The sequence below is a fragment of the Mustelus asterias genome, chromosome 8 (assembly GCF_964213995.1).
Source record: "Mustelus asterias chromosome 8, sMusAst1.hap1.1, whole genome shotgun sequence".
NCBI lineage: Eukaryota > Metazoa > Chordata > Chondrichthyes > Carcharhiniformes > Triakidae > Mustelus > Mustelus asterias.
Window position 1 is genome coordinate 115,549,273 of NC_135808.1, and position 15,767 is coordinate 115,565,039.

A 15,767-nucleotide genomic window follows, 5' to 3' on the forward strand; every position below is an offset into this window, starting at 1 on the left:
ATTCCTGCCCTCTTTGGCTCCAATTGGATAGGAAATACATCCCCATATCAGATGTGGGCTCAACCCCACGAAAACCTGAACTTCAGAGTCAATTTCCCAATCTTAATAAATAAAACGCTAGAAACAACTACAATATTGAAAGTGTACAGATTCCACCAGAGGGAGCTGCTGAGCAGGTACAACACGGAACCAGTAATGCGTGCATTACCTTGCTTTAATTTGTTGATAAATATTGACTTTAACTTTCACAATTGTTTAATGCGCTTCACCTAGCTGTTCCTGTATTAGAAAAATACATAGATTACAGCGGACTTCTTCATCTGTGAATCAAAAGAAAAGATAAAATCCTCAACACAAGTCTAATTCGTTTAAAATAACAGATCTAATTTGTTTAAATGAACAATCTACTTTGAGCTAATAAGTGAAGCCAAGCTTCTGATTGAGAAACAATTTTGCTTAATGAAACACAAATGATGAAAAAATGAATGATTTACTCTTTCAGCACTGGTCACTTCTTTGTTGTGAAACAGATTCCGGATTATTCAACCGGCCAGCAACTTTTGAAAGGAGGGGAAAAAAACTGACTGACTTGATATTAAGAATAATTCATCAGTAATTGTGTTGCTAGCTCATTGAGTGCACACAAGAAGTATATGCCACACATTGGTTTCCTGCATATTTGAAATGGTCATTGGATAGGAATTGCAGGTAACATTCCAACAGGTTTGCCTTCCTCCTCTGTTGGAAGTTGTTCCCGAAGTTGTTTAATTTCCTGTCGCTGAAGTTCAATGATCCGTTCTGTCTCGTGGTCAAAATGAAGACGTGAGACTCCGCCACTCCGTGAGCAATTATCTGGGAAAAGAAAACATTTGTGCTTTTATCCAAAATACTGATATCTAACTGTTCCTCCATATGCAGAGAAACAAATAAATGCACTTTGTCCTTGTACTGTGGTGACTAAAAGAGACAAAAGACCTGGCCTGATATAGCACAACCTCAGGACGCTGGAAAGCACTTTGCAGTCATTTAAATAATTCTTGAATTGTAGTCACTGTCATAATGCAGAAAATGCAGCAGCCAATTTATGCCCAACAAGGTTTAACAAACAGCATACAATAATGACCTGTATTTTACCGATGTTGGTAAGTGCTGGCCTGGGCAACTTTCTTTGAAAAAGTGTCATGAGATCTTTTGTGCCCATCTAAGAGATCTCATGACACTTTTTCAAAGAAAGTTGCCCAGGCCAGCACTTACCAACATCGGTAAAATACAGGTCATTATTGGTTTAATGTCTCACCTGAAAGGCAGCAACTCTGACATGGTAGCGCCATCAATCCTGCACTGGAATGCCTGCATAGAAATTTGAGCTCAAGTCTCTGGAGTGGACTTGAACCCACAACCTTTTGACTCAGTGGCCAATTCACCCTTGTGAATCATCAGAGATTTCTCAGGTGAAGAGCACAAGCATGCAGGGTAGCTCAGCATCATTACTATCAGTCAACGCTGGGGGGAGGGGCTATTACATGCCATGAGATTGTTTTAAATGGCATCCACAAAGACCTCTTCCCCAGCATGGGAATGCTCACAAAAGAACATCTGCTTTGGAAACCTAATTTCTGCTGATGCAACAAAGCACTAAGTTATTATTCTGATGAAGGTCTCACCAGCATTTGACAGGATTCAAGCATTTGTGCTCGTCTGTCATTCTAAGTACTCCATCAATTGGATGTGGTCCATTTGGAATTTGTCAAATACCTGCAGCATATCCACGCCTAGACCAGTTGAAACCTCTTAAACTTTCCATTTGGTTTCCAATGTGATGCCATACATATTCTTAAGCATGCACATAAATTGAGATCACTTCACGTATGCAACTTTTCGAAGCTTGATCAATAAGTGGAATGTTGAAGAGCTCTGTTTACAGAAAGATAGCTTGTCTGACAGGGTCTTTTTAAAATTCACATCTGAAGAAGTTTGCATTTTCTTCATCACCTCAGACAAGGGGCCAACCAAACAAACAATATACAGGGCCGTGTGAGGCCATTCCTAGAATATTGGGTGCAGTTTTGGTCTCCTTTTCTGAGGAAGAATGTTCTTGCTCTTGAGGGAGTACAACAAAGGTTTACCAGGATGATTCCGGGGATGGCAGGACAGATGTATGAGAAGAGATTGACTAAGTTAGGATTGTTTTCGCTGGAGTTCAGACGAATGAGGGGGGATCTCATAGAGACTTACAAAATTCTAACAGGACTAGACAAGGTAGATGCAGAGAGGATGTTCCCCATTGTGGGGGAGTCCAGAACCGGAGTCACAGTGTGAGGATTCGGGGTAGAACATTTAGGACAGAGATGAGGAGACATTTCTTCGCCCAAAGAGTGGTGAGCCTGTGGAATTCATTACCACAGGAAGTAGTTGATGCCAAAACATTGAATGTATTCAAGAGGTGGCTAGATATAGCACTTGGGGCAAATGAGATCAAAGGTTATGGGGAGAAAGCAGGAATAGGCTATTGAATTGGACGATCAGCCATGATCGTGAAGAATAGCGGAGCAGGCTCAAAGGGCCAAATGGCCTCCTCCTGCTCCTATCTTCTATGTTTCTATGTAACATTACTGAAAGAAAGAGTCCCTTTAGAACCTTTGATAGAATTGAATTTCAGCTACATCTCCATCATCTTCCACTGCAATCTCAGAAAGGACAAATAAATAAATATGAGCCTTTCCTTGATGCAAAACAGCATCTTGATAAGCAGAGCATGTTTCAGATTGAAGAAAAAGATCTATCAAATAGACAATCTTTCTGATTCATCTATCTCCAAATTCTGACTAAGTAGTTGTTTATCTTTCAGAGAAAGTCATCTCATTTGTTTTGGTTGGGGGGGGGAGAGGGAAATCTCCCCAAGATAGCTAAAATACAAATAGAATGTACAGTCATTTAAACAATGGTTGTAAAGGGAAATAGGTTACTTTAGATAGCTCCTCTACAATGGTCTATTGGATACGGATTTGAAATTCACTCAGCCAAGGTGTCGCCACAGACTCTGTATACTGAATGGATCATGCTAAATAATAAGAGTGAAGAACATATGCCACCTTCCAGCTTGGCTATCCTAGTTTACAGACTGGTTTTTCAGTAATGACTTACAAAATGTTGATGTAACTTTTCTGCTGTCACATGGTGCAGTCACATTCTTGGGCATCCGCATAATAGGAAAGGTGTGCATGTGTAAATAACACTGTAAATAAAGTTGGGAATGACTTCTGTGTTGCTGCAGGGAAGATTGAGCAAAATTGTCAAATGATAATCCCAGCCAAAATGGTAAGACCTGTAGCAAGTCAGTAACCTGTTCGAATTTGCAGCTGGCTTTGCTGTGGCTTTGCTGTGGCTCTTTATCATGGTTCTTTGAATTAGCATCTCGCTTCGAGCTTTCTTGATGAATCAGAGGTGGTAGATGGGATGATGCACCAAATCTGTCAAAGGAAGGATTTTTAATTAAATGGACCTTGGCATGGGTGACAGTGGCCCTTCAGTAATGGGCAACTTGGCAATCACAATGAAGGAAATCTTGTTCCAGGAAGTTGTAGATGTCCACAACAACCAGCTATGAAAGTCTAAGAGTCCAGGCACTGGTGCTTGTCCATGTTGAGAGAACTGATGGTCTGTCAGGGGGACTCTGTGTTGGGCATCTCATCTTTTTGGAGCTGGATCTCAGTGTCCATCCTGTCTGCCTAACGGAATGGCATGTGGCTGAGGGGAAGGCAGCTGGTCCTATTGTTGCTTCTGCTGTTCCTGGTGCTGTAGCTCTTGTTCCCTATCACAGGTCTAGTGCACTGGTGCATATGCTGTTCCCATGTGGTTGTGAAGGTTGACAGCAAGGATTTGTGATGAAGGATTGAGTATATTCCATGACATTTGAAAACAACACCAAAAGGTTGAAATTGACACTCAATACTGCAATTTCAGAAAGTGAGAAGTAATCCTGCAAGCAGAAGCGTTTCATTGTGGCTGGTGGTATATTTAGTGATTTCAATCTTTAAAGTCTACCCAGCATGTCAATTTCATTAAATTAGCACCATCTCTGTGCTCTTGCCTCATGGACACAGGGAACTTGGGTGATCTGGGTGCTGGCTTGTTAAAGCCAAAATGCAGGGTTAAAATGAAACTTAATGATCTACATGAATATCTTAATTACTTTCTAGATAGCTGTATAGAGGTTACTCGCACATCTGCATATATACCCAGGACAAATCCAAGAGTGGGTGACATGGACCAGGATTCTCCCAAAAAAATTCTAACTCCCCAATGTACGGAAAAATGGGAGTAAAGCCCCCTTTTCTTTTAGCTTGATTTCCAGAATCAATCTCCGTTACTCTGTGTACCACAGAGTGCCTCAGCGTGATTCACTCTGGAAATCTGTGGGCGGCGCCTATTCCCACTGGAGAGGCCAGCAGCATAGCGCTGAGCAGGCCCCTGTGCATGCGCTGATCTGTCAGCGCAGAGTTCGGCGCATGCACATCCGGACAGTCCTGACACCCCCCCATTCGAATGGCCAGCCCCGATTACATTCTCCCTCCCTCTCCCAGTCATTCCAAGTACAGACAAGCAGTGGGTCCTGCCCCCTTGGCACTGCCCGATGCCCAGTGGGCAGTGCTGAGGTGCCCCTTGGGCAATGCCAGGAGGCTAGGCTGGCACTGCCAGGCAGGCACTGCCCAAGGGGCATGCCCCCTTACTTATAATTAGGTATGGACATTAACTGGACATTCACTTTAACTCCCATTAATAGGCACAGGCAAGACTGTGGTTGTTGGGTTATGTGCAACTCTATAAATAAATATAAAAGATTGGCTGTAATTCTATCCTTCACCAACTGGGATAGTTTCTGGAATAGATTGCTCACCTCCACTTGCCAGGTTAAATTCTGCCCATTGTGTCTGTTATTCTTGTAAAATAAAGTCTAGTTATAGGTCAGTAAAAACATAGTGCCAGACTTCGTAGGCACTGGAAGGGAATTTCTGCAGGGGTTCTCCCAATCATCTGTTGTCACTTTGGTAGAGTGTCACCTTGGGAAATTGGCACCATTAAAATGGACAATCATTGATCAGGAGAATCCCCATGGAAATTCACCCCCAATATTTGAAGAATAAGAAAAGAAACAAAGGGCGGGATTCTCCGGCCGCGCTGGTCTAAAAAACGGAAATTCCCGCCCGACTGTCAATGGGGTTTCACATTGTCCGCAACCCGCCTGCTAAAATTCCAATGGGGGGCACTTCTCGTCATGAGAAATGACCATGGAGAAGCAGACGCACAGAGTGAAGCCTGTCCAATTTTCATTTGAATTGATAGGCAGGAAGTTGTGTTGTCTCTAATTGGTGTAAGCTCCTCTCTGCTGATTTTTCTGTCCTCACTTGCCGAGGAGATTCAATAGCTCCAGCGCAAGAACAGGAAAACTGCCCCAAAAATGTCTCGTAAAGGTTCAAAGTGTTTGGATTTGAAATACAATTTGTCTGTTTCAAGCTAATAGTGTCAAATGAAAACTGGTCCTAATACTGGTAGCGATGATTCTAACTCAATAAAGGCCTTAGGGTTGGTTCATTGAGATCATACACATCGAATAAACAGCATATTCCAATCTTCCTTTTTCTGTCTTTCTGTCAATTACAGGGGAGATTGAAATATTTTACCTTTGAATTCAACGGCACATGGTTTCTTGTTCTTCTTAATGGTTCCAAGAGCTACTTCCAGATCATGTACCTTGATTCGAGAAACCTTCAGCTCATGTCGCAAGTCATTAATCTCCTTAATTAGAGCAACATTTTCCTGAGAAATAAAAATAACCTAGATCAGAAATTAGTTTCATGGGTTATTAAACAAACAAAAAAAACCCAGAAACGATCTGTGGAGAGAGAATAGAGCTAAAGTTTCGATTCTGGAAGACCCTTCGTCACAGCTCTGACGAAGGGTCATTCAGACTCAAAACGTTGGCTCTATTCTCTCTCCACAGATGCTGTCAGACCTGCTGAGATTTTTCCAGCATTTTCTGTTTTTGTTTCGGATTCCAGCATCCAGAGTAATTTGCTTTTATTTAAGCCGAAATGATTACTCGAAACAAAAGGGCGAATTGGACGAAGAAACCCAATGGTGCAACACCATCTGGTTTGAAGTTTAAGGCATGAGCTTAAATTCCAGTTATTCCCTATTTATGATCAAGTGTCAGGGGCTGTAGTATTAACAATGAACAGTAATGATAATAATCATGTCATTCAGAATGATTTTCCACCTTGTAAAAATAATATGGTTTGTTATCATAGAATAGAATGTCATAGAATCCCTACAGTGCAGAAGGAGGCCATTCAACCCATTAAGCCTGCACCGACAACAATCCAACTCAGACCCTATTCCCGTAACCCCATGTATTTATCCTGCTAAACCCCCTGAACACTGAAGGGCAATTTAGCATGGCCAATCAACCTTCACAACTTTGGAGTGTGGGAAGAAATTGGAGCACCCAGAGGAAACCCACGCAGACATGGGGAGAAAGTGCAAACTCCACACAGTCACCCGAGGCCAAAATTGAACCCCGATTCCTGGTGCTGTGAGGCAGTAGTGCGAACCACTGTGCCACTCTGTTTGTATTAAAATAAACTGATAATCCAGTTTACTTTCAGGCCCTTTTGTCAACATCTCTTTTCAGATCTGTATGAGGGGGTTTAGAATAACTTGGGACAAAAACACGAACAAACCAGGGTAGATTAATTTAGAGTGAAATCACAAAGTGCCTGGAATATATCTTACAAAGGTACCTGTTTGTACAGAGACACACATAACCACTGTTCAAGCATTTAGACATGTATTTCTGAATATTCTGTACTAAAAGCATATACCTTGGTCAATAGCACAATGATCTAAGGCATGATGGGACATAGTCAAGCGAAAAGAACCACATTCTTCGGAACAATACAGCTACTGAATGAAGAGAAAAAGCAATTCTTATCAGTATCTCTAGGCGGTCTTCCAAGAACAGTGCTAGAGATCTCAGACAGCCCAAATGAATAGACCATACATTACACAAGATAAGGAAAAGTCTAGGGAACGCTAGAAGACTGTGAGAAAACCTTTCAAAGTCCACAAACTATCATATACCCATGCTGTCAGAGAGTAAATGTTATTGGCTATAGTAAATAACCCTACTAATAATGATTGGCTCACACGTGGCTGGGGTGAGCAGAGAAAGCGGGCAAATGACATTTGAAAATTGTATAATTGTAATACTGAGAGCAATATATTTTTAGAGTGATTTTGGAAAGCCACCAAAATCGCTCTCCCTTGTGCATTGAAGCAAGCTTGGGAAATAAAGAAACGTCTTTAACCAGGATACTGTCTCTGCAAGTCTTTGTATTAGCTGAGCCAGCTCAATATTTAGTCGCTGAAACAAACAGCTCCAACAAGGTGCATCTTACATGACATAGAAGATAGGAGTAGGAGGAGGCCATTTGGCCCTTCGAGCTTGCTCCACCATTCATTGTGATCATGGCTGATCGTCCAAGTCAATAGCCTAATCTTGCTTTTTCCCCATAACCTTTGATCCCATTCGCCCCAAGTGCTACATCTAGCCGCCTCTTGAATACATTCAATGTTTTGGCATCAACTACTTCCTGTGGCAATGAATTTTACAGGCTCACCACTCTTTGGGTGAAGAAATATCTCCTCACCTCCGTCCTAAATGGTCTACCCTGAATCCTCAGACTGTGACCCCCTGGTTCTGGACTCCCCCACCATCGGGAACATCCTCCCTGCATCTACCCTGTCTAGTCCTGTTAGAATTTTATAAGTCTCCATGAGATCCCCCCTCATTCGTCTGAACTCCAAAAAAAACAATCCTAACCTAGTCAATCTCTCCTCATACATCAGTCCCGCCATCCCTGGAATCAGCCTGGTAAACCTTCGCTGCACTCCCTCGAGAACAAGAACATCCATCCTCAGAAAAGGAGACCAAAACTACACACAATAGTCTTGGTGTGGCCTCACCAAGGCCCTGTATAATTGCAACAACACATCGCTGATCCTGTACTTGAAACCTCTCACAATGAAGGCCAACATGCCATTTGCCTTCTTTACCGCCTGCTGCACCTGCATGCTTACCTTCAGTGACTGGTGCATAAGGACACCCAGGTCCCGCTGCACACTTCCCTCTTCCAATTTACAACCATTCAGGTAGTAATCCGCTGCCTTGTTTTTGCTTCCAAAATGAATAAACTCACATTTATCCAAATTATACTGCATCTGCCATTGATTTGCCCACTCACCCAACCTGTCCAGATCATTCTGAAGGATATCTGCATCCTCATCACAGTTCACACTCCCACCCAACTTGGTATCATCTGCAGACTTTGAGATGTTACATTTTGTTCTCTCATCCAAATCATTAATATATATTGTGATCAGGTGGGGTCCCAGCATCGATCCCTGTGGCACCCCAATAGTTACTGCCTGTCAATTTGAAAAGCACCCATTAATTCCTACTATTTGTTTCCTCTATGCCAACCAGTTTTCTATCCATCTCGATACACTTCCCTCAAATCATGTGCTTTATTCTTGCAGGATAATCTCCTTTGCGAGACTTTGTCAAAAACTTTCTGAAAGTCCAAATATACTACATTGACTGGCTCCCCCTTGTCAACTCTACAAGTTACATCTCCAAAGAATTCCAACAAATTTGTCAAGCATGATTTCCCCTTCATAAATCCATTCTGACTCTGTCTGATCCTGCCACTGCTTTCTAAATGCTCTGCTATAAAGTCCTTGATAATGGATGCGAGAATTTTCCCCACTACCGATGTCAAGCTGACTGGTCTATAATTCCCTGTTTTCTCTCTACTTCCCTTTTTGAATATTGGAGTGACATTAGCTACCCTCCAATCTGCAGGGACTGTTGCAGAGTCTATAGAATCCTGTAAGATGACCACCAATGCATCCACTATTTCTAGAGCCACTTCCTTAAGTATTCTGGGATGTAGGTTATCAGGCCCTGGGGATTTATCTGTCTTCAATCCCATCAATTTTCCCAGCACCATTTCTCTTCTAATATTGATCTCCCTCAGTTCTTCCCTCTCACTAAATCTTGCATTCTCCAACATTTCTGGCATCTTCTTTGTGTCCTCTTTTGTGAAGACAGAACCAAAGTATGTATTCAGTTGCTCGGCCATTTCTTTGTCCCATATTATACTTTCTCCCATTTCTGTCTGTAGGGGACCTATATTTGTCTTCACCAACCTCTTTCTCTTCACGTCTCTATAGAAACTCTTGGTGTCAGTCTTTATGTTCCCTGCAAGCTTATTTTTGTACTGTATTTTCTCCTTCTTAATCAATCTCTTGGTCTTTGCTGAATCCTAAACTGCTCCCATTCCTCAGACCTATTATTTTTCTTGGCCAATCTGTGTATGCTTCTTTCTTGGATCAGATACTCTCTTTAATTTCCTTTGTAAGCCATGGATTGGCCCTACCCTTTTTGCTTTTGCACCAGACAGGAATAAACAGTTGCTGTAGTTCCCCCAGGTTTTCCTTGAATGTTTGCCATTGCCTATCCACTGTCATCCCTTTAAGTAACTGTCCCCAATATATCAAGGCCAACTCACGCCTCATATCTTCATAGTTTTCTTCATTAAGCTTCAGCACCCTGGTCTCCAAATCAACTACTTCACTCTCTATCTTGATAAAAAATTCTATCATGTTATGGTCGCTCATCCCCAAGGAGTCTCATACAGCTAGATTGGCAATGATTCCCTTTTCATTACATAGTACCCAGTCTAAGATGGCCAGCTTTCTAGTTCATTCCTCCACATATTGGTCAAGAAAACCATCCCGTATACACTCCAGGAATTCCTCCTCTACAGCATTGTGGCTAATTTGATTTGCCCAAACTTTGTGCAGATTAAAATCACCCAGGATCACCGATATTCCCTTATCACATTCATCACTAATTTCATGTTTAATGCCATTCCCAACATCACCACTGCAGTTTGGGGGTCTATATATGACACCCACTAATGTTTTTTGCCCCTTGGTATTTCTCAACTCTACCCATACAGACTCTGTGTTGTCAGAGCTAATATCCTTTCTCACTATTTTAGTTTCCTCCTTAACTAGCAGTGCCACTCCACCACCTTTTCCTTTATGCCTGTCTTTCCTAAACATTGAATACCCTGGGACATTCAATTTCCATCCCCGGTCACCTTGCAGCCATGTCTCTGTAATCCCAATTATATTGTACCCGTTTATATCTATCTGCGCGATTAGTTCATTCACTTTATTGCAAATGCTCCACGCATTAACACACAGAGCCTTTAAGCTTGTCTTTTTAACAGTGTTTGCCTTGCTCCCAATATTTTTATCTCTAGCCCTGTTTGACCTTTGTTTCTCTGCCTGTCACTTTTCTTATTCCCTTTTCTACCTTTTGTTTTTGTCCTTGCTCTCTCCTTCTCTGACTCCTTACATAGATTCCCATCCCTCTGGCATATTAGTTTAAACCCGCTCCAACCGCTCTAGCAAACATTCCCCTAGGACATCAGTCCCAGTCCTGCCCAGGTGAAACCCGTCCAATTTGTACAGGTCCCACCTCCCCCAGAACCAGTCCCAATGCCCTAGGAATCTGAAACGCTCCCCCTGACACTATTTCTTCAGCCACGTATTTATCCGATATATCCTGTCATTTCTACTCTGACTAGCATGTGGCACCGGTAGTAATCCTGAGATCACAACCTTTGAGGTCCAACTTTCTTCCTAGCTCCCTGTATTCTGCTTTTAGGACCTAATCCCTTTTTGTACCTATACCGTTTGTACCGGTGTGTACTACAACCACTGGCTGTTCACCCTTCCCCTCCAGAATGTCCTGTACCCGCTCCGAGACATTCCTGATCCTAGCACCAGGGAGGCAACATACCATCCTGGAGTCTTGTTTGTGGCCACAGAAACACCTGTCTATCCCCCTTACAATTGAACCTCCAATAACAATTGCACAGGCACACTTTTTACCCATCCCCTCTGCAGCAGAACCAACCGTGGTGCAACGAGTTTGACTGCTGCTGCTTTCCCCTGAGAGGTCATTCCCCTCAACAGTATCCAAAACGGTACATCTGTTTTGTAGGGGAATGGCGGCCACAGGAGATTCCCACACTATCTCTCTTACTCTGTCTGGTGGTCAACCATTCCCTTCCTGCCTGCGGAGTCTGAGCCTGTGCTGTGACTACCTCTCTATACGAGCTATCCACAATACTCTCTGACTCGCGGATGCTCCACACTGTCTCCAGCCGCCGCTCTAGCTCTGAAACTCGAGCTTCCAGGAGCTGTAGCTGGAGACACTTCCTACACACATGCTGACCCAGGGGACTGGAACTGTCCCCAGCCTGCCACATGGAGCAAGAGGAGCAAACCATGGCTTGGAGCTCTCCTGTCGTGTTTTACCCCTTTAAATTAAACTTTTGAAAGATGTTTTGTTTCAGATTATATCCAATTCTCTCAGGCCCTTCTTCCAAGACCCTTCTAGGATCCTTCTTGACAACTTGCATTTAAACAGAAAAAAAGTGACTTAACCTCAAGCTGCTCCACGGATGCATAATCAGATTAAAATGGATACACGTACACACAAGGAGAAATTAGAAATGATCAAAGGTTTGATCAAAAAGAAGGCTCATAAAAGAGGAATGAGAAGTGGAAGTAAAGCGAGGTTTAGGAACAGAATCTCAGAGCATGTCTTTCAATGAAGGGGCAGAGAGTACAGATTACACTAAAAGCTGTGTTAGAAGAACAAAGTATTTGGAGAGGTTGGAGGGCTGGGAGAGTTGATAGAACTAGGGAAGGATATGGAAATAAAAGGGTTTTGACATAAGGGTGGCAACTTTAAATTTGAAGCCTTGGAAATTCACTATAAGTTAACAAGGGCAGGCTGATGAGTGATTGGGACGGTGTAGGATAGGGTTCAGGCAGCAGAGTTTTAGATGGACTGAATTTTTCAGAGGGTAATATATGAGTGTCATATTTGACTTCAAAATAAGTTTTTCAATCATATCAAGTCCACCTGTTCCCACTTCCATAACATGGCCCAATTCTGCCCTTGCCTTGGCTCTTCTGCTGATAATACTCTTATCTGTGTTCATTTATTAGTCACAAGTAGGCTTACATTAACACTGCAATGAAGTGATTGTGAAAATCTCCTAGTCGCCACACTCCGGCGCCTGTTTGGGTACACTGAAGTAGAATTTAGCATGGCCAATGCACCTGACCAGCACATCTGTCGGATTGTTGGAGGAAGCCAGAGCACCCGGAAGAAATCCACGCAGACACGGAATGTGCAGACTCCGCACAGACAGTGACCCAAGCTGGAATTGAACCCGGATCCCTGGCGCTGTGAGGCAGCAGTGCTAACCACTGTGCCAGTCACTAAAGTCAACATTAATTTTTTGTGCTTAAGCCCAGGAGTGAGACTGGAGATTGGAACTTTATGACTCAGAGGCGAGAATGCTACCACTGGGCTACAGCTGACAGAAGGCACTATACAAATCGAGCTGTTGTTGCTGAATATCCCACCTGCATGATATGGACATTGTCAGCACGGTGAATCTCTGTGTCCTTCAATAGTTTCTTCTGTAGTGTTGCAATACTTTTCTCCAAGTGGTTTCTTTGTCGTCCAAACTCTCGCTGAATGTCTGAATCAACAGCTGCAATTTCAAACTATCAAACAGGATAAATAGCATTAAAAACAGGTGAACAACTAATTCATTTGAACTGCTAGGTAAATTGGATTGAACTCTGGGCTCCATGAATTGAAAATCAGGCTTTCTCAGGTAATGAGCCAGAGTTACAATCCTGGCAGGTAAGGTGCACAAACAGTAAACAAATGCAATTATTTTCTGAGCATTTCATGGGCTAGCTTGTTTACCGCAGAGAAAAATCACTGCCTCTTTTACACCATTCCTTAATGTTGTCATGGAACCCTCCCATCTTAAACCATTTCAAACGTGCAGTCTCCAAGGGCACGCATTAATTTACTTCTAAATGGCTCTCGGCTGCTATCAAGACTTTGCTCACACATTCTAAATATTTTGACAGAGAGGAGAAAGGAAATTTCTTTACAGAGATTGAGAGAGGGTTATTAGAGCAAGGAGTAACTTGCCAGAGGGCGTAATTGAAGCTGGTTAAAGGAAGACGGATATACATTTGATCCTCTTGGCCTCTGAAGTGGGAGATTTCTAACCAGTTAATAAAGTCTTTAAATATTAAGGTACTGACAGGATTACCAGTAAAGAGTTAAATGATTCTTGAAACAAGTTAATAAGCTAACAAGAGAATAGCTTACACATATGTGAATGCAGTATGAGAATTAAACAAGTAATTATGATTTTCAAACATATATGCTGATATTTTAATGTATTTTAAGTATTGTATGAATCATTGTTCGCTTCAGCCGAAAGCAGGTTATCGCAAGGTATGATGGTAAAGGCAAATAGTTCAGAACCAAAGGCCTGGGACCCTGTGGTTAGTAAAATTCATATCAGAAAGTTTCTTATGCTGGAACACATACTGCAACATTTATGAATAGGTGTATTCATTGTCTAGAACTAGGGTGGAAACATGCCCGGACGGGGGATCATGTGTCTATCCAGTTGACAAAGATCCAGTGGGAACATTACTTTGACCCCTGTAGTAAGCGTCTAAGGTAACCAGGCAACAGTGAAGTGGCTTCAGCCAAAATGGGAGTTATCCAGGTTTAATGGATGAATGAGGTATCATTATGCTGGATGGCAAAATGCGATTAGCTGAGGTGCATGTCAGGGATTATCATTGATGTGTGGATACTATATGTAACTGATTTTAAGATAATGTAAGGTGGGAATGATTGATAAGAAAAACTATAATTGATCTGTTTTTGTTTGTATACGTCAGATTAATTGGAGAGGTTCTGGCACTCCAACTCAAAGCTACTTAACCCTTTTGGTGATCTCCTTGCAGCTGCTTGTTTGTGTTAAATAAACGGTATGCTTTTATACAGACATATCTGCCTCATGAGTTTTTGTATTGTCTAAAGTTAAGACAGTACTAGTCATCTCGATTTACCCCATAACAGCCTCACAGAGACAAGTCTAGTCCTTAACTTAGAAGGCTTCTTCTGTCTTCAAGTTACAAACCTGCTTCAGCCTGGTAGTTTCTCAGTTCAGGCCTCAGCTAAAGTACAATTGGAGTCATTTTCATGCAAGAGGACCTGCAATTTTTTTAAATTCATGGGCAGTGGTGTAAAAGAATCATGTTTTAGAAACATAGAAACATAGAAAAACTACAGCACAAAACAGGCCCTTCGGGCCCACAAGTTGTGCCGAACATATCCCTACCTTTTAGGCCTACCTATAACCCTCCATCCTATTAAGTCCCATGTACTCATCCAGGAGTCTCTTAAAAGACCCTATTGAGTTTGCCTCCACCACCACTGACGGCAGCCGATTCCACTCGCCCACCACCCTCTGTGTGAAAAACTTCCCCCAAACATTTCCTCTGTACCTACCCCCCAGCACCTTAAACCTGTGTCCTCTCGTAGCAGCCATTTCCACACTGGGAAAAAGCCTCTGAGAGTCCACCCGATCTATGCCTCTCAACATCTTATATACCTCTATTAGGTCTCCTCTCATCCTACGTCTCTCCAAGGAGAAAAGACCGAGCTCCCTCAGCCTATCCTCATAAGGCATGCCACTCAATCCAGGCAACATCCTTGTAAATATCCTCTGCACCCTTTCAATCTTTTCCACATCCTTCCTGTAATGAGGCGACCAGAACTGAGCACAGTACTCCAAGTGGGGTCTGACGAGGGTCTTATATGGCTGCATCATTATCCCCGGACTCCTAAACTCAATCCCTCGATTGACAAAGGCCAGCACACCATACGCCTTCTTAACCACCTCCTCCACCTGCGGGGCCAATTTTAGAGTCCTATGGACCCGGACCTCAAGGTCCTTCTGATCCTCTACAGTACTAAGAGTCTTCCCCTTTATATTGTACTCCTTCATCCCATTTGACCTGCCAAAATGGACCACTACGCATTTATCTGGGTTGAAGTCCATCTGCCACTTCTCCGCCCAGTCTTGCATCCTATCTATGTCCCTCTGTAACTTTTGACATCCCTCCAGACTATCCACAACCCCACCAACCTTCGTGTCATTGGCAAACTTACCAACCCATCCCTCCACTTCCTCATCCAGGTCATTTATGAAAATGACAAACAGCAAGGGTCCCAGAACAGATCCCTGGGGCACACCACTGGTGACCGACCTCCATTCAGAAAAAGACCCATCTATACCCACTCTCTGCCTCCTTTGGGCAAGCCAGTTCTGGATTCACAGGGCAGCAGCCCCTTGGATCCCATGCCCTCTCACTTTTTCTAGAAGCCTTGCATGGGGGACCTTATCGAACGCCTTGCTAAAATCCATATAAACCACATCTACCGCTTTCCCTTCGTCAATGTGTTTAGTCACATTTTCGAAGAACTCCACCAGGCTCGTAAGGCACGATCTGCCTTTGACAAAGCCATGCTGAGTATTCTTGAGCATACTAAACCTCTCTAAATGCTCATAAATCTTGTCCCTCAGGATCTTCTCCATCAGCTTACCAACCACTGAGGTTAGACTCACTGGTCGGTAATTTCCTGGGCTATCCCTATTCCCCTTCTTGAAAATAAGAACCACATCCGCAATCCTCCAATCCTCCGGCACTTCTCCCGTCCCCATCGA

General features: G+C 42.9%; 1 protein-coding gene across 1 annotated transcript in view; it reads right to left on the reverse strand.

Annotated features, from left to right (window-relative positions):
* Positions 1 to 688: 688 nt before the first annotated feature.
* Positions 689 to 15,767, reverse strand: part of cfap57 (cilia and flagella associated protein 57) — a 67,603-nt gene continuing 52,524 nt past the window's right edge. The window contains exons 20-22 of the mRNA XM_078219210.1: positions 12,580 to 12,723; positions 5,682 to 5,817; positions 689 to 852 (exon numbers count right to left, since the gene is read on the reverse strand). Coding sequence (XP_078075336.1) covers positions 689 to 852; positions 5,682 to 5,817; positions 12,580 to 12,723 — 444 coding nt within the window. The remainder of the gene's footprint in view (positions 853 to 5,681; positions 5,818 to 12,579; positions 12,724 to 15,767) is intronic.